We start from the raw sequence: 25,996 nt of genomic DNA, 5'->3' as shown, positions 1-25,996 counted from the left end.
CAATATTGTTTTATTTAGCTACAACTGCTACATATAATTATACACAGGGGGGGGGGGGGGGGGGGTTGCACATACGTTGGCCTTTATAGGTTAGTCACTCAATGCCCGATTGAAATAAATCTTTTTGGTATGACTTGCTATCACCACTCGAACTCATTCGAGGAATATGTCAAATCAAACAATATTTGAATGTTAATTTTTTTCGAATGAAGGTTCATTTTCGCATTTATTTGATAGATTGAATAATCGGATCGAGTTAAATTGTATGGAATTGTGTTTGGCCGGCCATTCAAATTACATTTTCCCTAAAAAATGAGAGTTCTAGCTTCTCAAATGACCGAGATAGGAAGCTTAACGAGCTTATTCATTAGGTATGATCAGGTGATTGGTTTACCTAATCACGTGATCAGGTGATTGGTTTACCTAATCACGTGATCAGGCGATTGGTTTACCTAATCACGTGATCAGGTGATTGGTTTGCCTAATCACGTGATCAGGTGATTGGTTTACCTAATCACGTGATCAGGTGATTGGTTTACCTAATCACGTGATCAGGTGATTGGTTTACCTAATCACGTGATCATGTGATTGGTTTACCTAATCACGTGATCAGGTGATTGGTTTACCTAATCACGTGATCAGGTGATTGGTTTACCTAATCACGTGATCAGGTGATTGGGCACTATGGGAATCGTGAAAGGGCCCAATTACGGTGTTGTAGCACGAAATCACATGACTACCCAATCAATTTTGCTAACGAGATAAACGAATTGCTCGATAAATTTGTCATTTTGTGTCCGTTTGGCGCCATCTTTTCAGATCAAATTCCAGTTAAATTACCAATAACAATATGTTACAATGAATTTTCTAGCATGTTCGCAAACACGAGTATAAGCAATTCAATGTGGATTGGGTGTGGCCCCTAAAAACCGAATTTTCAAATTTTGGCGACAGAATCCCCGAATGAGCAGGTACAGTATGACATCTGCAAAGCAACAAGTCTCAAATATGAAATATGGCGGTCGGCGGTGGTATAAGACCCAACGTATGTTTACCGACTTTTGCCCCCCCCCCCCCCCCCTGTATTAAAATTGAACATAACACAGTTAAATCCAAAGTACAGGTTTACCTTATTATTATTATTATTTACCTTATATCCTATATTCACAGTGACTGATTAGCGTAAAAATCCTTCCGTTTATGATAAAAATACACCTTTTGGCTTTTACAAATATAAATATTTATAATATAAGGCACATACCTACTACAGTAAAGACTACATGTTACCATAGTTACCCCGATATACCGCAAACCCTGATTTTAAAAATCAATACCCCGATTTACTGCGCCCTTTACATTTCCCCCAAACTCTGCGGTTAATCTTTCTGCACCGTGATAGTTATGGAATGAAAATACTCAAACTGAACCAGAAATGGAGGAGTCAGAAACAGGATATGAGAAGTTACAGCTTTACTCTGAAACAAGGAAAAAGCTTGATGAACTTTACAACGACACTATACAGGTTACATGACGTGATTGTTTCAACTTTTCAAATTTTCTTCTAAACTGTCTACCGTTGCAGTAGGCAATGCTGAGTGGCAGGAATGAGCGACCAAAAGGCTTGGGCAGTTCGCGATTGCCAAAACATTTCTATGGACAGGAATCAAACACGCTATTCGAGAACATTCCACCTATTACCAACTTCTTACCATGTCTATCGAATGAAATATCTAGAATCTAGATTTATATATATTAGCGACAAGAGAAACGCCATTGTCGGACGTGAGGAGAGTGAGGGCTCCTCAACTACATTAAATAAATTCCTTCTGTAACGTCCTGAATAAATATAGCTACGAAAACAAAATTTACTAATCATTTTATTATATACTAGAAACCCGCTAGTCGAAAGCTTTGTTCGAGGAAATTTGAAAAATAATATATATATATAATATGTTTAAATTTCTCTAATCTCTTCATCATCCAGGTCTAAGCTCTGTACTGTAGAAAGTATGGATTTTTTGACAATGACGACAAAGTTGTTTTACCGCATCAAAATATATCAATCACAACCTAAGTTATGAATAGTTAAAGCGTGAGCGTAAATGTGAGCTAGTCATGACGTATCATAAGGCATGGCAACGCGTGTTGCTAATCTGTTCTTGCTCTCGCACGTGCAATCTCTTGATGTTGATTATAAAAAATCTAAAGCCTAAATCAAAATTATAAGAATGCTGTCTCGTATTCCTGTCCTTTTTCTAAAAATCGCGAGGTTCCAACTCCATTTGCGAGCTGAAATTGGTCAGGAAGAAGGGTCGGTTTTTTGTCAATTTTCAGTGTTTTTTTTTCTATGTCAAGTTTAAATTATAATATAGTTGTGCATGATAAAGTAGCCAGCTCTGTCCTATGTAGCTTATCGTGCTGTATCTTATTTTTTGCACTACCAAAAATAGATAAAAATAAACTGGTTTTTTTTCAGTGTTTCATGGACATTCATTCCGATAGCCTTTTAAAAGACAGAAGCAATATCTTCATGAGTGATATGGAGAAGAACGATATTCGTGATGTTATAATTGGCGTCCCAACATTGTATTTCGTTGGTGAGTACATATAAAGTTTCCGTTGTCAATTATTGTTGAACTTTAGACTATTAATATAGAAGTTGTACCGTAATCTAATCATGATAATGAGTTATCTGCCAGGTCAAGTTAACTGTGGTAAAAGTAGTGTTATAAACGAACTGCTGGGAAAGACAGTGTGCCCAGCCTCCCAGACACCCAGCCTTCACAGACCTGTCAAGCTGCAGTACGGTTCAATTCCTTTTGTCAGACTCCTCAACAAGGCTAGCAAAGAGGTCAGCTCATGATGTTTACTTCTTCTCTTTGATAACAGAAAGTATAAAATGTTCCAACTTTCTTTACCCTTGGAACACAAACAAGATCAAACTAGCACAAAATGTTCCCTCCTAGATAGCAGGTACGTACAAAAGACTAGAGAAAGCAATCCCTCGGGAGTATTTGGAGAGTGATTCTGATTTGTCAGCCGAGTACCCCAATGAGATGGTAGAGGCGTCCATTAACCACCCGCTTATGAAACAGGTAACACGTGAATGTTGCATTTCGATAATGCTTGCCACAATAATACTGTATAATAATCGTCTGAAGTCAATTGAATGTGGTAGTATTATTGAAGCCTCTCTTTGAAATGTACTATCACATGAAAGGTATATATTAATTATTAATTTACAGGGGTTGCAGATTATCGAGCGTCCCCGTCTTGGTACCGGAGATAGTAAGATTATAGCGTTTCTAATCTATGTGTTTGATGCGAACTATTGTATAACTGAGGAAGATACAGTTAGTTTGCTCTACTATCAGGCAAGTGAGCCATGTTATAGTACATAGTACATAGTACATAACTTACATATTACATAGTACATATTACAGTACATATTACAGTACATAGTACATAGTACAGTACATAGTACATAGTACATAGTACATAGTACATAGTACATTGTACATAGTACATAGTACCGCAAACCCCGATTTACCGCGGGGTTTGCGGTACTATTTAAAACTCTCAACGAAAGCAAACTAAAATGTCCAATTATATGCGTGGGATTTTTCTTTAAAAACTGCACGCATCGAATCACGTGCTATTATTCCATATAATATGGTCATGCGAATCAAAATCAGGACGGGTATCAGTTTTAGTTAGTAATTTGTGAGTGAGACTTTGCTATTGATGTGTCCTCAAATAATGTACCATATACCGATCTGTCAAGTGTAATATTATAATATTTTAAATGTTAAATTGTGTAATTCTATCAACCTGCAAGTTGCAGTGTCTTCGGGTCGGGTCTACTCACATAACGTGACGTTAAGTCAAATGGCCTACTACCTAGTCAACTTACGATTGGTAACGAGTCAGCCAGATTAGTCAATTTAAATTGAGACAATCAAGTCTGCTGTTGAAAATAACGCAGCTAACTAGTGGACGTAGTCATACTGTAAATTAATCGTGATGACTGATGCATAATATATGTATTCTAATTAAAAAAATCCCGACCAAAAATACAAATTGGCGGAGGTTTTATTTTGATTAAAATCATGATTCCGGCGCCGGGATCCCAGTCGGTTCCTGTTCCTATATCATGCAGCTTTGCTTATGTTATGTTATATCAAAGTGTTCAGGAAAACATCTTTCTGGTTAATAAGGGTGATATTGTTCAGGAAAACATGCCCGACACACCAATCTTTTTCCTGGTCAATAAGTGTGATATTGTTCAGGAAAACATGCCCGACACACCAATCTTTTTCCTGGTCAATAAGTGTGATATTGATGAAGAGGCAGCAGCGCTGGACGCCGATTCTGACTCCGAAGAACGCAAACCCCGAATTAGCGAGAATGCTACTCACAGTAGTAACCGGGTCAGTACTTGCTCTTTTCTAGGATTTTATATTGCCGAGACCGGTCGCCTTCAGCTGACTCCTTACTTTCGGTATAGTGTTCGCATAACTTAACTTTCCACATTGACTTGCACATGACTTTATCTTACATTGTGCATAATCTGCAGAGTAAAATGTGGCCTATATTGAGTTTCAAAACATCCGGAAACGCTATCAATGCGGACGAGTATCATACCTTTTCTTGGCATACGTGCACAAATACCTGGTAGAATATTGTAGTCCTAGAATGTAGAATAAAAACGATAATACAATATATTATTTACATACGCTATATTATAGCATTGATTTACTACACTCAACTTTATGTCCTGACTAGTGCATGTGTTATCGCTGCCGAGCGTTTTAGATATTAATTTTGCTTTGGGATAAGACAAGGAATGCGGTCTTGATCTTTTATGACCCATGGGCCATGTCTTAATGTGACTGAAAATCGTTAGGTATTCCGTCTTGAAACCAAAATATACTGTATCATGTTTCAAATAGTACTGTACACTTGAAGTTCTACAGTATGTAACCTACTTACTTAGTCTCATTTTCTTGAGACCTGGTTAGATTGAAACTTGAAAACAGATGTAACATAATCCGGCGTAAACGTTGTGAAAATTCCGATACAACTCCAAGGTCGGCCAGCATCATAATCGAATCTAGTACTGGCTTCATCCCCTTCTAGTTTCTAGAACAATAAACTTATTTGCAGGTGGGGACGATGTTTAATAAACTTATTTGCAGGAGGGGACGATGTTTAATAAACTTATTTGCAGGTGGGGACGATGTTTAATAAACTTATTTGCAGGTGGGGACGATGTTTAATAAACTTATTTGCAGGTGGGGACGATGTTTAATAAACTTATTTGCAGGAGGGGACGATGTTTAATAAACTTATTTGCAGGAGCGGACGATGTTTAATAAACTTATTTGCAGGAGGGGACGATGTTTAATAAACTTATTTGCAGGTGGGGACGATGTTTAATAAACTTATTTGCAGGAGGGGACGATGTTTGATAACCTTATTTGCAGGAGGGGACGATGTTTGATAAACTTATTTGCAGGAGCGGACGATGTTTAATAAACTTATTTGCAGGAGCGGACGATGTTTGATAAACTGAAAGAGATGGGCTTCTTACAAAACTGTTCGGATCCGGAAAAGTGCGATAATTATTTTACTATCAGCGCACGGCAGAGTAAAAGTGCTCGGCGCAACAGGGAAACTAACTTCTTTACTGAACAATTTGATAAATTCCGGAAAGTTCTCATTAATTTCATTCAGGTGGGTGGTCTGTATAGTATGATAACTGATAACCTGATAACTGATAACCCAATCTCATGGTTTTTACGTTATAAAACTGAAAACTGCAACAGTGCAATTGTGCCTGTATAAAATTCACTCGAATGAAGTCAGTAATACTCAAAAATCTTATCTCAATTATACAAATTAAAAACTTCAATCATAAACACGATAAGGTGTCTTCAGTTTAATCTCCAAGAAGAGCTAAAAGAAGCGGTGCGAAGGATTAACACCATTCACACACGATCTCTCGACTTCTTCATAACACACGCCTTCAAACTGGCTCGAGACCTCCAGGCGACACCGAAACGTATCAGTTACGTGAGAGCAGAGGAGAACAAATTGTACAACAACCTCCTAGAAATGGTGAGTTCGCTCAATTTGTGTGTTTTCTGTAGATTGGTTGGCTCTGTAAATTACCGTATTCTGTAAAATGATGGTTCTGTAATCTTAAACAATAATCTCAGAATGTGTGTGTGTGTGTGTGTGTGTGTGTGTGTGTGTGTGTGTGTGTGTGTGTGTGTGTGTGTGTGTGTGTGTGTGTGTGTGTGTGTGTGTGTGTGTGTGTGTGTGTGTGTGTGTGTGTGTGCGTGTGTCTGTGCGTGTGTAATTTCCGGTCGGTTATATTGAAAAAACGGTAAGAGTTACGGGAGTGGTTTTTTCGGTATAGTGCTGAGAAAACTCTGACGAAGCCCATTAGCAATTTTTTTTAAATCGGCCGGTGGTAAGTGGTTTAATTGATGGTTTCGTACCACAAATGTTACATAAAATGGCTTGAGCAGCTTAATCAAGAAAACAGTAAGAGTTACGGGGCTCGCTCTCTCTCCCATTACTGCATAATATGTAGCTGCATAAGTAAATCATAATTGGGTTATCCGGGTAAGATTCGCTGTAATGTTATACTATAAGCTTATAAGGGGAGGGCGCACTGTTTGGGATCTGTTTGGACTGCAGAGAGAGTTCATACTTACATACGACAATGTTATGCGTGTTTTTAAATATAATAGGCGGGTGTGGACTGTGGTGCGGAGTTAACAAGGGTTAATTTCTAAAACGAATTAAATAAAAATGGAAAGCGGTTCAAGACGGGAGTGATGAGGTGTAATAGTCGGTGTTTGGACCTTATGATCATGGAATGTGGTGCCTAATAATGACTTAATTATCCACGAGAACTGATTATGAGATTATTAAATTTAAGATACTATTGGATACGTGAGGGCACTCCGAATAGAATTGCTCACCTAGTGCGGGTTTTGACTCGGCGGGTAGTTACTCCTACCCTTTTTAATTGCGGCAGTGAAATCCCAGCCGAAGGCCGGGTTACACTAGTAGGTATATAATGTAGTTTTGCAAATAATGACATGAAACTTGGGAGTGGTCAAGTGAAAACTTGAGTAGCATTCCATTTTCATCTGAATCCTTGACAGTAAAAATTTACAGTACTGTATTTTATTCATCTGATTTAATTGCCTGCTATCAAGTTTCACGGCAGCCCCATTACTTCTGAAACCGAGACTTGAGTATTGTTGCTAGGCTGGGAATATAAACGGGAATGTTGTAATATATTATATTGTAGTTTTAAATACTGCTGTGCTCTCTTTTTCCAACAAGGTGCTCTACTTAATTATTTAATTGTTTGAGTAGCAAATATGATATGTTACAAACTGAAACAACAAATCAAGCCGACTGTAAGTTTTATGTAAGTTAACAATCATCAGCTGCTCCAGATGAGCTCCAAGAGATACTAAAACAACGTGTCTCAGAATATGTATAAAGAACATCAACAGCACATCCTAGAAAAAGTAAATAAGAAAACTGCAAGGGTGTTGGAGCAGATTTGTGAACCAGGGAGCTTAAATTGTATACCGCTAAGAATTTGAGTTCTAAATAAATCTGAATATACAGATTTTATCACATTGCGATACAGCATAGACTCGGGCCACTTGGATCGTTCACCATCACAATTCACAGTGGCGGATATGCTTAACACAGCATGCTCAGATGTTGAACCTCCGCTTGAAGAACTAAAAGGAAGCGGACATGTCACCCCCACCCCCCCCCCCCCCCCCCCCCCCCCCCCACTCCAGTGGTCAGTGCATGATGGGCGGGGGCGGATTTGATCATGTCTGTGGTTTCGTCGAAAGCATTGTTGAGTCTGTACGGTAGCATCGTTCGTGTTCTTTCATGCGGTGGATCAGGGGTCTGTAGGTCCGTCCGGTATACTTGGAGAGGCATTGTGAGCAGGGTATCTCGTAGATGGTGTTGGGAGTGAGTTGAGTGGGCGGTGTGGTATTCGTCTTGGTGAGGAGGTTGCGGAGAGTAGTTGCTGATGATTGGGTGACTTTGATGTCGTCTTGTCCGAGTATATAGAAGATGGGTTTGGAAGGGAGGGATGGAATGGAAGGGAAACGCTGAGCGCGTGATCTTTGGTCTGTTAGTTGAATGAGGCTAAGGATTTTTGTCGAGGAGGGTTGGCCTTGGTGAATTTGTGGTCCTCGACATTTACGGTTGAACAGGCATGACCAGACATTAAGGCAAGTGGTTTCTATAGGCCGGGCCAAGTGTCTTTTTTTATGTTAAGGTTATTAATCCTAATTCTACTTCCCACCTTCAACATTCAACAAAGAAGACCATGGAGAATTCCGAGAGACAGAAAGCACAGTGTTATAATTACCCTAATTATGAGACAATTCTTAATGTAGAGCATGGATCATTCGCTAAAGTATAGAGCAGTTGAACTGTGTTACTGGACCCTAACATCCTGATGGGGGTGGGGGGTCAATGAACCGTCAAGGATTCGGGTATCCGTTGTGTTTGAGTAGACTAAACTCTTCTACGAGCTCTGGGGAAGAGCTTACTCGGGCAATTACGTGGAAATTCTTAGCCACTCCTATCTAAGCCACTCCTATTATATCTTAGCCACTCCTATCTTAGCCACTCCTATCTTAGCCACTCTTATCTTAGCCACTCCTATCTTAGCCACTCCTATCTTAGCCACTCCTATCTTAGCCACTCCTATCTTTTTAGCCACTCCTATCTTAGCCACTCCTATCTTAGCCACTCCTATCTTAGCCACTCCTATCTTAGCCACTCCTATCTTAGCCACTCCTATCTTTTTAGCCACTCCTATCTTAGCCACTCCTATCTTAGCCACTCCTATCTTAGCCACTCCTATCTTAGCCACTCCTATCTTAGCCACTCCTATTTTCGCCACTCCTATCTTAGCCACTCCTATCTTAGCCACTCCTATCTTCTTAGCCACTCCTATCTTAGCCACTCCTATCTTCGTTTTCATCGGATGATGTGATTTGATGTTTAGAGTGATACGAATGAAAGGAAATGTGAAAATAGCCGCATCCGCTATACTATACTAGGACACAATACTAGGACACAATATGATTACCAGTTCTTGTCAATGATCACGCCAAGAAATTTTTCGTGTTCACTTTGCTTCAATCGTTCACTTCTTATGTAGATTTCTATTATATCCTCGGTTTTCTTATTTGTAAATATCATATAATATTTAGTTTTGCTAGCATTCAATTGGAGACCGTCGCGTTGTTAGAAGCCCAATCGATTATAAAAGTCACTGGGATTTCATTTGCCATTACATTAAGTTGTTCAATGTTCAAAAGTATCTGCACTGATAATTAGATTTGCGTCGGACGAAATAAATATGTTTGGCTAAATCAATAATTTGAGGAAGGTTGTTGATGTAAATTATGAACAGAATTGGTCCAAGAAAGAAAAAAAAACAAAAAAAACATGAAATTTACTTTTAGCACATTTTACGAATAAAAAGGTGTAAAACAATTTATAAAAATATAATGCTCATTTGGTGTATGACTTTTTGTCCTTGACTGTTAGTTTGATTTTGAAGGGACAGGTAACTAACGGGGCAAGCAATGTGCGTGCCTGGAAGCTTTTGCACACACCGAAACGCTAGTTCAGTTGAGTTTTTAGAGAAAAAGCTCATATTAGGATCAGAAGAAAATTGTTAGCTGACATTAGGGGTTCTGTTTATATTTGTTACTATGGGTTGCAGTCTTGTTGTGACAGAAAGTCTACACTATTTATGTAGTATGCTTAAGTTTGATGATATAAAATGCAACTTCAAGATGGATATTGGAGAGCTGGTGAAAAATTATGGCCTTTGTATCAATGGTTATAAATTACTAGATGTATTGCAGGGTCACACACACAGTTCAGGACAACAATACTAGATGTATTGCAGGGTCACACACGCAGTTCAGAACAACAATACTAGATGAATTGCAGGGTCACACACGCAGTTCAGAACAACATTACTAGATGTACTGCAGGGTCACACACACAGTTCAGAACAACAATACTAGATGTATTGCAGGGTCACACACACAGTTCAGAACAACAATACTAGATGTATTGCAGTGTCACACACACAGTTCAGAACAACAATACTAGATGTACTGCAGGGTCACACACACAGTTCAGAACAACAATACTAGATGTACTGCAGGGTCACACACACAGTTCAGAACAACAATACTAGATTTACTGCAGGGTCACACACACAGTTCAGAACAACAATACTAGATGTATTGCAGGGTCACACACGCAGTTCAGAACAACAATACTAGATGTATTGCAGGGTCACACACGCAGTTCAGAACAACAATACTAGATGTACTGATAGTTGGATAATATCCGGTTGGAAGAGACAAGGACAAATGAAACAGGAAGTTAGGAATATAGGCAAATTTTTGGTGTCAACGCCATCTTCAGGCTCAAATTATTTGTTATATAGTAGTGTTGAAAGTATTAAACATTAAGTTTTAATACTTTCAACACTAATATATTATATATATATTATCCAACTATGAGTCTATTCTGAAACGCCTTATTGATTTATGCTGGGTTTAATTAAACTGCACTTAAATAAACTAGCTAACCCTTTTTTGTTCTAGTGTGAACTGTGAAGCATAAATCAAATTATCAATTATTTTGATCAGGTACACGACAACCAGCAGGAAATGTCAGGTATAATAGAGCAAAGCATTGCAGAGATAACACCTGACATCCTGGGAGAAGCAGAGTCTTTTGAGTTCGAGAGAGTGAGGCTGAGTGAGAGTGGGAGACTAGCTGATATCAGACAGGTGGGGTACTAGCTACATGTACTTGTGTTTTATTCACGATGTAAGATAAACTTGTTTGGGGGGGGGGGAGGTGTCACTACACCTTTTTGTTGTAGCGACCAGGGGTGTGCGCCGCCGCCGAACGCCGCCGCCGCCGAGTGTTTAGCCCACGCCGCTGCGCCGAACAATTTATCGGCGGCGCAAACGGCGTGAACGTGGTATTTTTAAAATTTGAATTTTCAAAATATTACTCAAAAAAATTAAAAATTTAATAAAAAAATTTGCTGAATTTAATTATAAAATCCCTCTAGCATGTCTGACGTCAAGTAGTTCGATGTAGCAAATGCAATGTTTCATGAAATTGTGAATTCCCGTCATACGATCAACGATGAATTGAAGTGAAATTTGCAACTGTCTGAACCTTATTAATACTAAGTCAATCCTTTACCTAAGCAATGAATTTCCATTTTGTCGAGTCACAACTGAAACTGCCAATTTACCACAGGCCACGCCGCCGAACGCCGCCGCCGCCGCTAATTTTGGCCAGGCCGCCGCCGATTTTGGTAGAACACGGCGGCGCACACCACTGGTAGCGACAATGAAGTTACTAGTTACTGGTTGCTGGTTACTGGTTACTGGTTACCAGTCACCAGTTACCAGTTACTAGTTACTAGTACAATTAGTTACTAGTTACTAGTTACTGGTTGCTGGTTACTAGTTACTGGTTACTGGTTACTGGTTACCAGTTACTAGTTACTAGTTACTAGTTACTGGTTACTAGTTACCAGTTACCAGTTACTAATTACTAGTTACTGGTTACTAGTTACCAGTTACTAGTTACCAGTTACTAGTTACTAGTTACCAGTTGTATGGTTAGCTATCCAATTATTTATTTGAAGCAATGTAACGCAACAGGTGAGGAGATGTAATGATCAACTGGAAAAGTTGGTTTTGGAGAAACTAAATGTACTTGTTTCTAAGAAGATTGTACAAAGTGCTAGCTGCCTCCAAGAGAGTATGATAGGTTTGTGAAAATAACACTATGTTAAGATTCTTTGGTCACTAAACTGTCTAAATGAAATTGGTAATTGATTATTTATTCTCTAATTTTTTCACTTCAAAATATAATATTCACTGCAATCTGCATGCTAAGTTTGGTCGAATAATAGACATTCTGTCATGGTCAGCTGCGGATGAAGGGGCCGGAAACACACGCCGGCGATCATCTATAGAGTTAGGTAAACCATCATTACATAGTACCATCCTTATACTAGAGGTTGCTTGGAATTGGCTAGAATTTCAATCACGTAATTTACCAAAACCTGAAAACTATGTAGTTTTTTACTGTTAAAATTGCGTGGGCCTTAATTTTTTGTCTGCCGAACCATGGTTTAAATTGTGCTCGCGAAAAATACTCAAATATTTTGATATTAATACTTTTGTCATTCACTACCTCAATACAAGGTTTCTTTCAACTTTAAAGTTCATTTTAAAGATTAACACACTTCAACCTTAAAACTTTCAAACACTTTTCATGTATTGTGGTTATCGTTTTTGTACACCCTATTTAGTAAAAATGGTGGATGACGACGGCAGATCATCGAAGCGGAGTATCTCATCGGTTATTTGTTATTGACCAGACATAATGCGAACGGGCATTAAAATTTACACTTAAAGGCATTCAAAACCATTAAAAATCCGAAATTTGTTCATCTTTTTGGGCGGTTTTCCCAATTTTAATAGATATAATTTTTCAATCGTTTTTTAATACAGTGAGCCAAAAAAAGCAGTCGTTAAGAAGTAAACATGTTTATATTAAATTAAATCAAAAAGCAGCCATATCCTGGACTATAAGTAGTGGAATACATCTGGGGGGGGGGGGGATTTCAACAGACAGACTTTATTTGAACAGACATAAAAATGAATGTTAGGGCCTCCAGCGTCCAATTAATGTCCGTTCAAATAAAGTCCGGTAAGGTAAGTAAAAGTCGGATCATGGTCTTATCTGCATAGCAATGAAAAAGTGAATGACGCAGTGTCAAGGTGGGCTGGGTAGTACCCTACATACTATAAAATACATAATTCTTGGAACTTCTTCGTAGCAATACCATCGTAAAAAGACAAGGATCGAGGCTTAATATATTATGGTAAAATGTTTTTTTCAAACCACTTTTACATTAATTGCAGGGTTCAGTTTTAAAATATGCTAACACGGCAGTTGATCTATACTCTGAAAGTTTCAGGAAGCCTATATCAGATCTGATCAGCAGTCTCCCTCCAGGCACATTGTCGCGATGTTTGGCAAGACTGGAAGAAGAACAGGAGGACACAAACAACGGTCAGGCCAGGCAGGCTCTAACTAGGGTAGTCGCCTCCGCTTACGGCCTTGACTTTAGGGTCGCTAACCAGTTCTCATCGGTTCAAGCCATCTGGGAAAGCCTCAAGATGATGTTCCAGACCGGATTTCCACAGCCTGTCCCGGACTCGGAGTGGAAACGCAATACTGCTCAGGTGAGATGATGCGTGTTCACTGTGCAGAGGTGTTCTAGCAAAATTGTAAAAATTTCACACAAATGTCATGCAAGGTTTATTCTAAGAATTGTAAATTTGTCGCGAACAAATTTGATCCAAAATAGCTAAAAAGTTTGGTGCGGAAATTTATACTGTTCTGACTTCGGAGAGGACTGTCCCCCCCCCCCCCCCCCCCCCCCCCCCCCCGTAAAATACCTTGTCCGGAGAAGTTCATACAGAGACATGTCAAATAGTAAACGGAGTTATCAGGAAATGTTTGTTTTGTTAAATTAATAAATGGTTCCTGCTAACCAGATAACCGGTGAAATCAAGTGATTACACATATTAATTGAAAATTTACCTTTGATTAACAGGTAACGAACAGTTTAATTAAGGTGTTCTACTGATTACCTTAGTCGAGTAATTTATAATTGCCAAAAAATTCTCAATGAACGGAACTCGAACCTCGCCAACACGAGCGCATTGACCATTATGCAATACATTACATACATGTTACATACATTATGCAATACTTAATGGACGGAACTCGAACCTCGCCAACACGAACGCATTGACCATTATGCAAAACATTACATACATTATGCAATACTTAATGGACGGAACTCGAACCTCGCCAACACGAACGCATTGACCATTATGCAAAACTTAAATCTATATACCCGATTGATGGGGAACCAGATTTTTTTTACTGATTAATGTTTACTCAAAAGATTGGTTTATACATTAGATCTTGTAAATTGTGATAGGCTAGTTACCTCTAGCTCTTGGATAGAAATATGGCGACAATGTGATGAGAATACAGTGTTAATTAGCATTAATAAGTTAGTTCTACAGTTTAAGAGGCTACTTTTTAAAACTTTAAATGAAGAAATTAGCTTGGAACCTCATTCCCTCACTTTCAGTTAGTTACTACGGTGTACCATGAAATCAGATAAAGTACTGCATCTAGAAAGCTGTACCAATTCAAACCTTTTTAAATTGTTTTACTTTTCGGGGTTTCTCTCGGTATACCTCTCACGGTACAAGAATATTGGTTCATCTTTGATATTAGAAATAACCATACATTTTTCCTTATTCATACCAGATTGTTTCAAATAGTTATTTCAATTTATAACTTTTGCACAGTGTATATGTAGTACACCAATAGTGGTTAACGACCAATGTAAATCTTGTTGCGAAGTTTTACTCATAGAGAGAGCAATTCAATTTCATTTATTCATTATAATACATATTGTGGTTTCAATGTCCGAGCAGATAATATAGTACATATTGTGGTTTCAATGTCCGAGCAGATAATATAATACATATTGTGGTTTTAATGTCCGAGCAGATAATATAATACATATTGTGGTTTCAATGTCCGAGCAGATAATAATTACATATTGTGGTTTCAATGTCCGAGCAGATAATATAATACATATTGTGGTTTCAATGTCCGAGCAGATAATATAATACATATTGTGGTTTCAATGTCCGAGCAGATAATATAATACATATTGTGGTTTCAATGTCCGAGCAGATAATATAATACATATTGTGGTTTCAATGTCCGAGCAGATAATATAGTTTTTCTCCAAATCTGTTTATTCAGCATGAGTTATTTATCTCCTTGCTGTCGTCAAGCCCCGTGTTCCTCCGCAGATTGCCCACATAGGTGAGGTGTGGACTGTAGCCAGGGCCCAGGTTACGATCTCAAGATACGACTGTTCCTGGGCCAGGGAAACTGGACAGTCGTATCTTGAGATCTCTACGATTACCGGACTTACAATGTAAGTCTTACATATCATCTTCATCTGGTGGTATGCTGCCCAATCCTTATAATAATACATTATATGAACTGTCACAATATATCCTCAGCGATAACATATTGTAGATATGGCCGATGAGGCCCTATCAGAGGCTGGTGAACCTTCTCCCAATAATACACTGTTCGTAAACTTAAGGTAAACTTCCAATCAATATGTGTAATCATTTGAATTCGTCTATTATCTAGTTAGCAGGAACCATTTACCAAACCAAATATTTGACATGTCTTTGAGAGCACAGTTTTCTCCGAACGGTGTAATTTATCGATGTCAATTTCTGCACGCACCTAACTTTTACGCTATTATGGATCCGAACTTGGGCGACAAAATTACAATTTACAATTTGTAACGAAATTGTAATATGCCCCCATTTCTGGAAACGCGCAAGCGCAATGTATATTGTCTGTTCACAGATCGCCCTGTAAACTTACAAGGAAATATTTCCTGTAGATCCTTGGTATATAATCAACATTTGACAAAGCATAGTGTGGAGTGAGCTATGTGCCCATCCTTGGAGAACCCGGTGGATGTCCTTGCTGTACGGCAGTGTTAAACAAGGAACTGAAACCGAGGGGTTCCGTTCAGGCCCCTCACACTTTGTTTCTGTCTAGTTCTAATGTACCGTCACAATAGTGACTTTAATATATGGATGCAGATTCAGGATGAGGGCAGCGTTACAATAGTGACTTTAATATATGGATGCAGATTCAGCGTTACAACTCATTGAAAACATCCTCTGATGTGCAGAGGAGGTGTTCTAGCAAAATTGTACGTAAAAGTGTACAAATTTCGCCCCTTGTCGCCACTAGTTTATTCTCAGAATTGTACTAAATGTCGCCCCAGTGGCTTAAGATCGCCTCACATGCCGTAGGTGCTGAGTTCGAATTCGGTTTTATGCACTATTTTGCGTCCGAACTGGGCGAAATTTCTTATCATTCTTTGATTTGATCCATGTCAGTGACTACGAAAATTTTTTGTTTAACATTTGGTCATGACTTTTGTATCACATTTTTGGATAAAGTTGATTGAATTAAAAGTAAATAATCGTACACTAATTTTGCCTCAGATCTATGTTTTAAATTACATTTTGAAATTTTTATAGAAATATTTTAGATCATGAATACGATGTTGTAAATGTAACATCGAAACGTTGAGTAATTCCTTTCCTGATAAGAGCATTTTTCCTTGTCGCATCAAACAGGATCAATACAAATTTACACAAGAATACAATTTTTAACTGCGGCAGTGAAATCCCGGCCGAAGGCAGGCAGAAACTATAGTTTTTGTGACGCGCGGAGCTTATTTTAAAGGTTTACAATTTCGCCAATAACACGCGAGTTCATAAGCGCATGTTGTGGCGTCGACTTATCTTGTCCTCAGATGCTTCCGGCTTTTCCCTAGATATGATAAAACATTTTTTTTTGTTGTTGCTGCATTTCAAACAAGAAATTTAATATGTACTCCTCAGAACATACTTGGAAAGATTCAAGCTGTTCCTATGGCAAGAGGCATAACTACCCAGTTCACTGAGAGACTCAACGAAAGCCACTCTATTTTTGAGACATCTATGGACCAACTCCTGAAACTTCATCAAGCTAGATTAGGCCAGGCAAGAAAAGAAACTTTGCTCTTAATTCCCATAAATTTAAATACTAGCTCATCAAATACAAATTACATCAACAAGCGATCCCGGAATGGGTATGTTTTGTGTAACTCAGTAGTGGAGTGTGGACGGTTTACACTGTAAACCGTAACTGAACTAATTTCTCCGGTAGACGGAAGAGGACAGACATCGCACTCGCACCGAATACGCCCCAAGACTTGCCCGCCTCGCCCTCTACTCTACATCACTGTGGTAAGTTGATCTTCCATTTTTTAAACTAAAACTCAAAATTGTGTAGAGTGGACCATGGCCAGTGTCTCCTTTTTCCGAACAAAAAGAATTGACGTCAATTTAAATTGCTGTTCTCAAATGCAAAATGGTACCGAAAATGAAACCGGTTGCTCGCTTTTCCCATTCATTCACGGTGTTAAAAATTGGCCAAAAATTGATTACATAATACCGTATCTCGGTCATCTGAGAAGCTACAACTCTCATTTTTTCAGGACAAACGTAATTCGAATGGCCAAATACAATCCAATAAAATTTGGCTCGATCCGACTATCCAAACTATCAAATAAATGCGAAAATGAACATTCATTTTTTTTTAATGAACACGAATATTTTTCGATTTGACAAATTCTTCGAACCAGTGGTGGTAGTGAGTCATACCAGAAAGATTTATTTCAATTGGGCACTCAGTGACTGAGCTATTAAGGCCAACGTTTGAACACTGACTTTTGGCCCACCCTGTATTTTTGGCTCATAATGATCAGGGTAGCATCTCGATAAGTACCTGTAAAACTAGAGCTCCCGCTTCCGAGCTCGTATTGAGAAGGGGAGGCCTGCCTTCCGAGATCGCAATTTTGACTTTTTGATCACATGAGAAAGAGGTACGTATCGAGAATGACTCGAAAATTTTGACAAAAGTGGTTTTTCTGGAAACTACTTTTGTTCATGTTTCATGCTACCCTGATCATTATGATTTTCCCCAAAATTTTTAGAAACCTAAATAAAAAAGTTGGCCCTTTTGGACCCTTGCCCAGATTTTATGGGGGGATCCCCCCGCTTCCTACACCTCTGGATCTCAAGGAGAAAAACATTGACTATAGTATAGACTGGAAAATCATCACCAAATCAAATAGTTATACGGCAGGGGCGGGGCACTGTGGCCTCTGCCTAGACGAGAAGCTGCACAACCTAAAGAATCCAGACTCATTAAATGAAAGATCTGAGATTATCTCAAAATGAAGACATTCTAGGAAATTTGTTATTTGTCTTCATAATTTGCTATTTCAATTGTATTTATGTCCCTGAAGATTATTGTTGAACACATGGAACTATTATTTGGGCAATAACACCGTTTACTTTGTTACGCTTATAATATATATCGGTATGTGTGGCATAGTAACAGTAGCTAATTGGAGTATATAACATATATTGTACATAATATAATATTATGTATCATTATTGTTTTCATTAATAATCTTCTCAATGTTTAAAAACTCCCTCAGCGACCAGTTAGAATACGGAATTCCGATACAAGGTCGTGAAATAGGACGAGGTCACTTTGGCGTGGTTTACTCTTGTATTAAATGGGCTGGAAAGGGTCCGTTAGCTCTTAAGTCAGTGGTACCTCCCGACGACAAACATTGGGGTAGCCTCGCTCTTGAATTCTACTATGCAAGGTGAGACACACACACACACACACACACACACACACACACACACACACACACACACACACACACCCCCCCCCCCCCTACATTGGGATAGCCTCGCTCTTGAATTCTACTACGCAAGGTGACACGCCTTTTTTATATTTTGTTTGGATCTGATGTCACGTGTTGAACTCTGTTTGGCCCATATTGTTAGGGTGTGATAAATTAAAAAGGACGCCAATAATAAGTTTTTGTCCAATTGCACATAAATGTATTCTTTGTATATCGTATTGTATCAGATGCCATCGCGGAGTGGGTGTTATCCTTCACCTTTTCCGCCTCGACATGGCGAGGGAAAAAAGCAACCTGAAATCCGGAGGTGATCACGACCATTAAAGCTTTTATGTTCCTATGATTAACTAGTTTTAACTAACCGGCCCTAGTAATCCCAGTAGCGCTATGGATGGTTACACCTACTGAGCCTGATGTCACAAGGCCATGAATAAAACTGGGACTGGCGTAACATTTTAAAGAAATGAACGACCTTCGTAACATTCATTACTGTAAATTGGAATAGGAAAAGACGTTCATTTTTAAGAGTAATGAAATGTGGTGAAATTAAAAGTTTTATGCTAATGCTATCACCAGTGTTCAAAAACTGTTAATACATTCTTTTCCTGGTTAATGTTGTCATTGGATTGAGGCATGACCGATTGAGTTTCATTCGTTGGGCCGTACTCTCCTTTGGAAGAAATGCTGGAATCATGTCAGGTTACATCAACGGGATCCTTATTTACAATCTCCAGTTTGAGTTAGAAGTGAGCGAGATTACTTACCAACAGAATGCACGAAGTTAAAGAAGTTGCTATAACAGGGACCCCCCCCCCCCCCCCCCCCCCCCCCCCCCTTCCCCCCTATAACAAAGAAATTAAACATTTTAACACGGGATCAGTTCATCCCGTTCATTTGAGTTTTAGGATATTGGTAAACAAAAATAAGAGCGTTTTCGAGGATAGTGGCCTAATTTAGACATCGATTAACCTAGCACGTTCAGAAGTTCTGAACATAAGCCACGTAACCCTTACTCCCATATACACTGCTCAGAAAGAAAATCTATTGTTGTTAGGCAATATGATGTTTCAAATGTCACATTTTGTGTGACTTAGTTAACTGCAGTTGTCTAATTATTATGGTTGGTGGGCTAGACAGTGAAACACGCAATTGTAGTGTATACTTCGTAAGATTACATCATTAGCTACAATGAAATTAAGTTGGTTAGTTTAATTAGTACTAAACAAACGAAGATCTAAAATGCCTCAAAAAATCGAGAATCAAATTACCTAAATAAAATACACGTGGTAAATGGAAATGAACTACAACAAGAATAAAACTTCAAAAAGTGAATTAAAAACTAAAAACCTTATCTTTCAACTTTGCACCTATTTAAACCCAAGCAATTAGTTCTATACTTCTCAATATATCTAAATTCCTCCCTATTTAATCCCCTGGGGTTACATTCATTCAAAATGTATTGTTGTTCTGAACTGTGTGTGACCCTGCAGTACATCTAGTATTGTTGTTCTGAACTGTGTGTGTGACCCTGCAGTACATCTAGTATTGTTGTTCTGAACTGAGTGTGTGACCCTGCAAAACATCTAGTATTGTTGTTCTGAACTGTGTGTGTGACTCTGCAGTACATCTAGTATTGTTGTTCTGAACTGTGTGTGTGAACCTGCAGTACATCTAGTATTGTTGTTCGGAACTGTGTGTGACCCTGCAGTACATCTAGTATTGTCGTTCTGAACTGTATGTGACCCTGCAACACATCTAGTATTGTTGTTCTGAACTGTGTGTGTGACCCTGCAGTACATCTAGTATTGTTGTTCTGAACTGTGTGTGTGACCCTGCAACACATCTACTATTGTTGTTCTGAACTGTGTGTGTGAACCTGCACTCTGCAGTACATCTAGTATTGTTGTTCTGAACTGTGTGTGACCCTGCAGTACATCTAGTATTGTTGTTCTGAACTGTGTGTGTGACCCTGCAGTACATCTAGTATTGTTGTTCTGAACTGAGTGTGTGACCCTGCAAAACATCTAGTATTGTTGTTCTGAACTGTGTGTGTGACTCTGCAGTACATCTAGTATTGTTGTTCTGAACTGTGTGTGACCCTGCAGTACATCTAGTATTGTCGTTCTGAACTGTGTATGTAACCCTGCAGTACATCTAGTATTGTTGTTCTGAACTGTATGTGTGACCCTGCAATACATCTAGTATTGTTGTTCTGAACTGTGTGTGTGACCCTGCAGTACATCTAGTATTGTTGTTCTGAACTGAGTGTGTGAACCTGCAGTACATCTAGTATTGTTGTTCTGAACTGTGTGTGTGACTTTGCAATTTTTTTCAGGAACATTCCAGCGCACAAGAACATATGTGGGTTTCACGGGGCCGTTCTAGACGAGTCCGTCAACGGTCACACAATTGCATATCTGGTAAGTGAACAATTTTAATCCTCTTATTCCTATATCAATCTTGTGATTGATGCCAATATAATGTATTCCTAGATTTCATATCCTTTCTTTTATCCCTTCACCCCCTCAACTTCACCATCTTCACTCTAAAGATCAACGTAATTGTGGACCAGCGTCCAGCAAAAGTCTATAACTTAATGCTAATGCTAATGTGGGAATATTGCTTAAGAAGGCTTCAAGGCTAGTTGTAGATGCGAAGTCAACATCATGGTCGTGTGATTTAACTTCAAGGGATCGGATATTGTCTGAAAGGGCGAGGTACCAGTGACTTGAGGTGTGGTGTCCCGGTGTGCTTGAGTTTCTTCCTTAAAGCCGTCAGAGGACACCACACCAGCTGTTCACTTAACTGACCAATGATTAACTTTGATAAAGTTCAAACTCTATTTAATATTTATACCTGAGATAATCTGTCTCTGGAGACAGGAGTTTACATCTGGAGACAGGAGTTTACCTCTGGAGACAGGAGTTTACCTCTGGAGACAGGAGTTTACCTCTGGAGACAGGAGTTTACCTCTGGAGACAGGAGTTTACCTCTGCAGACAGGAGTTTACCTCTGGAGACAGGAGTTTACCTCTGGAGACAGGAGTTTACCTCTGGAGACAGGAGTTTACCTCTGGAGACAGGAGTTTACCTCTGCAGACAGGAGTTTACCTCTGGAGACAGGAGTTTACCTCTGGAGACAGGAGTTTACCTCTGCAGACAGGAGTTTACCTCTGGAGACAGGAGTTTACCTCTGGTGACAGGAGTTTACCTCTGGAGACATGAGTTTACCTCTGGAGACAGGAGTTTACCTCTGCAGACAGGAGTTTACCTCTGGAGACAGGAGTTTACCTCTGCAGACAGGAGTTTACCTCTGGAGACAGGAGTTTACCTCTGGAGACAGGAGTTTAACTCTGCAGACAGGAGTTTACCTCTGGAGACAGGAGTTTACCTCTGGAGACAGGAGTTTACCTCTGGAGACAGGAGTTTACCTCTGGAGACAGGAGTTTACCTCTGGAGACAGGAGTTTACCTCTGGAGACAGGAGTTTACCTCTGGAGACAGGAGTTTACCTCTGGAGACAGGAGTTTACCTCTGGAGACAGGAGTTTACCTCTGGAGACAGGAGTTTACCTCTGGAGACAGGAGTTTACCTCTGGAGACAGGAGTTTACCTCTGGAGACAGGAGTTTACCTCTGGAGACAGGAGTTTACCTCTGCAGACAGGAGTTTACCTCTGGAGACAGGAGTTTACCTCTGGAGCAAAAGTGCGATCGCACCGATACGCAAAAAAGGTTGCATCAGGAGACAGGAACCCTGACAACTATAGAGCAAAAGCAGTTTGTAGCTGTATCGGAAAACTGCTCTCTACGATGCTGCTATCTCGGCTTGTTACTCACCGCCAAATCTCACATCCTGATCCACCTAACCAAACAGGTTTTACCAAAGGAAGCCAATCCAACGATCAACGAGATCGACCGTGATCCCGGTACCGGGGCCCGGCCGGGATTGGACTTTTTACCAAATCCAGATGCCGGCCAAAATACCAATTTTACCGGGATTTTGACCGGGATTTTAGATACAACTTCTTTCAAGATTTTGGAAAAAAATTGCAGCGTGACGGAAAACAAATTCTAGAGCTCTTCTCAAAAGTAATTATAGCACATTTACTTTTTCGACTAAGCTTCAAATTGAAAACAATTGAATATGGTTTCAAGAATTCAATCAAATTGATTTAATAATTTCGCTGTATCATGTTGAAAATAAATATTAAAATCTTTAATTACAATCAAATATGAATATACATGTACACATGTATGAATATATGATAACGCTCTTTAGGTATTACTATTTAAGATCGTAGGGAATAAGTAATCGGGTTTGGATATAATATGAGGTGGCCCGATAGTCCTACGTTGATGAAAAAAGTCTGCTCTTTCGCAATATAGACCACTCCTCTAAAAATTTGAACAGTGATCAGTAATGGATAAGGTATTAAGACCTGAAAAACTGGAACTTGACCTGGGAACATCAGCGGACGGAGAAATGCCAACAAGTTCGTGCATTGGAAGACCACAATGGACAATTTTGTAGAGACGCTGAAACAAACGGTTACAACAGATGACGCTAAATACAAAGTTTTGATTAACTTAATTTGCCCCGATATTTTTCTCCACATCTCCGAGCTAACAAAATACTCATCGGGTTACGATTTACTCTAATTTATCAATATAGCGTATTAGTATTTAGTCATCTGAGCGGATCAATCATCAATATAAGTGTTACTTTAGTGAAACAAGCTTAATGAATTACCGAGTGATAAGATTCAGCGAGTCAAAACAAATAAAATTAAAGGACCTGATGGAGAACATCCTTGGGGCTTGGCCTGAAAAAGATTAATTCTAGCTGCCTGGACTCGCTCATCATTTGCTGGGTCATCAGGCTTCCTCCTAGCCTTCCTTGGAAGCAGTTCCTCATTACATGTAACCATGGTAGCGTTACATTTGCGGCCTCGGTGATTTCCACAAACTTGGCGTAAAGTTCCGTAGCATCCTCCATGTGGTCACTGTCCATGAGACACGGTTCTTCACTACAAGTGCATATTTATCCTGGAGCTCAGAGTCTTTCCTCAGGCTGCTAAAGTCATACAGGATCATTTGCTTGGCGGTCCTGTTCTTACTGAGGCTCATCTTAACTCTACTAACTACGGCACAATTATCAGACCCTAACGAGTTGAAGAAGTTGTTCAAGTGGCTCAGTGTTCTTGACTGAGTTTCTCCACTTTTCCTGAGGGTTACATGTTACATGTAACCATGGTAACGTTACATATTACATGTAACCATGGTAACGTTACATTATATAACATGTGATAACATTTCAGATAATGGACAGGTTGTCGCGTGACCTGTTTGCAGCCCTAAAGTCCAAGAGCCTGGATCCCCGCACTAGGTTTAACGTCTCGCTGGATATCGTGGAGGGAGCTCGATACCTCCACAATCAAGGCCTCGTCCACAGAGATCTCAAACTACAGAACGTCTTGGTAAGTAATAGGTTTTTACTATGGTTTGTGCTTCATGAAATGCAAACTCCCACGCATGCCTTTTAATATTGACCTAAAATATTGGAACATTATAGTTTCATTTAAGTAAAATCGATCTAACTTCCTTTCAATCCATATTATCCATATATCGAAAGGATCATCAAGCAATTTAGTTTAAGTCTACAAATTATTTTTGTGTAAAATAATTTGTAGACTCTAGTAACAGGGAGGGGTTGAGTGAGTCACACTCCGGATTGCGGGCACTATATCCAAACTGTCGTGCAGGAAGCATAATTAAGCAATATTAATATATTTTTTTATATTTTCGTCATTGTAAACCCGTTTCGCATAACTTTTGGATCGTGCTAAATTTAACGACCTTTAACAATAATAGGTAAAAATGGGGTTTCTAGCATGTTTGCCAAGACGACTTTCAGCAATTAAATTTTGAAAGATTGTAGCAACAACGGGGGGGGGGGGGGGGCTGTATATCAAAGTATATTTAAGTATATTTAAGTATATTTAAGCATATATATAAAAAAAACTTACATTTTAATTAGAAATGGAATTTCATGTATATTTTCTATGTAACCAATCCAAGACGTGATGGAAATATTTTAAGCGGGCATATCCTGTCCAAACCCAGGATGCACTACAAGAAGAATTTGTTTTAACTTTGTATGAATGAAAAGCATTAATAGGTATATTAAAGTATATTAAAGTATATCCCTGGGTCAAAATTGAAAAAAAAACCCTACATTTTAATATATACTTTAATATGGTTGCCCCCCCCCCCCCCCCCCCCCCAAGTGTAGTGTAACATAGTGTAAAAAAGTGACATTTGTTTTCTCACCAAAGGTATGTTTTACTATGTGAAGACTGATTGGAAAATAATAGGAAAAAAGAAGATTTTTAGAAGATAATTTTGTTAAATGTAATTGAAAGTGTAAAAAAATGTAAAATAGTATAAAAAAGTATACCTTTTTTCCTTTTTTTACTACACTTTTTCCTACACCATACAAAAAAGGCAAAAGTTTAGTGTAAAAAAGTGTAGTTTTTATTTGTTAAACCACTCTGACATGAAATGTATATTTGATCTTTTGTTATATACATACTCATTTGAAACAAATTACTTCAAATAGAATTAAACATTAGCTACAAATGTTAAGTGAAAAACCCCTTTTAATCTAAAAAACACACTTTCAGCTGGACTCCAACAACATGGCTAAGATAACAGACTATGGTTTTTGTAAACCTGAGGCCATGATGTCCGGGTCTCTGGTTGGCACACCCATCTACATCGCACCTGAACTATTTTCAGGTCAGCTTTGATATTTCTTTTGTTAATCTAATTGGTAATTAATGTACCACTCATAGATTTGAATAACTACTTAAAATTAAATGGACTAGACACGATAAATAAAACAGTTAATATTTCGTACTCTTTAAACACAACTTTAGTGTATGATCCGGAAGTTTACCATCCTTGTAATAGTAATTCACGTAACCCGACATAACTGCTCACGTATTCCCTGCTTTTGTTTAGTGAACAGTGAGTCAATATGGGATTTTGCAGCAAAGCCCCAAACTAGTGAACAGAAATTTAAGTGAGATTGTACAAAACGTTGGAAGATCTGTAAGCGTGCGCTGCTTTGATTGGTAATTTGCGTTTTATTTTGAACATAACACCTATATAATAAATCGTGACATTTTTGTTTTGACAGCTCGGATATGGCTAGCCCAGTTTAATTTTTCGTCGACGATAACTCCTAAAAACCTGGCCTCTGTTTTGCGTTCAATAGGACAGTATAATAGGAGTGTTGTTGATTCTTAAGAGACGATTCTTACCCGCCTTTTTGAAAATACCATATAGCAAGTCTTCTTCAGATTAAGAGCCGTTCGAGTAAACCAATTTTATCAACACGTCAGTGAGGTTTATAATTTCTTGTACATTTGATCCGGTGATAATTATATTTGCGTCGT

The 25,996-nt window shown here is 38.8% G+C and overlaps 1 protein-coding gene across 1 annotated transcript in view; it reads left to right on the top strand.

Annotated features, from left to right (window-relative positions):
* The first annotated feature begins 1,403 nt into the window (after positions 1–1,403).
* Positions 1,404–25,996, top strand: part of LOC134815891 (dual serine/threonine and tyrosine protein kinase-like) — a 49,977-nt gene continuing 25,384 nt past the window's right edge. Inside the window, exons 1-17 of the mRNA XM_063824490.1 lie at positions 1,404–1,522; positions 2,477–2,597; positions 2,700–2,851; positions 2,967–3,095; positions 3,246–3,374; positions 4,290–4,430; positions 5,551–5,736; positions 5,941–6,120; positions 10,746–10,889; positions 11,784–11,892; positions 13,150–13,379; positions 16,674–16,814; positions 16,981–17,060; positions 18,320–18,493; positions 20,874–20,958; positions 23,855–24,013; positions 25,220–25,334. Of these exons, the coding sequence (XP_063680560.1) occupies positions 1,433–1,522; positions 2,477–2,597; positions 2,700–2,851; positions 2,967–3,095; positions 3,246–3,374; positions 4,290–4,430; positions 5,551–5,736; positions 5,941–6,120; positions 10,746–10,889; positions 11,784–11,892; positions 13,150–13,379; positions 16,674–16,814; positions 16,981–17,060; positions 18,320–18,493; positions 20,874–20,958; positions 23,855–24,013; positions 25,220–25,334 (2,365 nt within the window). The 5' untranslated portion in view covers positions 1,404–1,432. The remainder of the gene's footprint in view (positions 1,523–2,476; positions 2,598–2,699; positions 2,852–2,966; positions 3,096–3,245; positions 3,375–4,289; positions 4,431–5,550; positions 5,737–5,940; positions 6,121–10,745; positions 10,890–11,783; positions 11,893–13,149; positions 13,380–16,673; positions 16,815–16,980; positions 17,061–18,319; positions 18,494–20,873; positions 20,959–23,854; positions 24,014–25,219; positions 25,335–25,996) is intronic.

Source organism: Bolinopsis microptera, chromosome 5, assembly GCF_026151205.1.
Source record: "Bolinopsis microptera isolate Bmic1 chromosome 5, MBARI_Bmic_1.0, whole genome shotgun sequence".
Taxonomy (NCBI): Eukaryota; Metazoa; Ctenophora; class Tentaculata; order Lobata; family Bolinopsidae; genus Bolinopsis; species Bolinopsis microptera.
The sequence above is the reverse complement of the archived record's forward strand: the minus strand, read 5'-3'. Positions and strand labels throughout refer to the sequence as shown.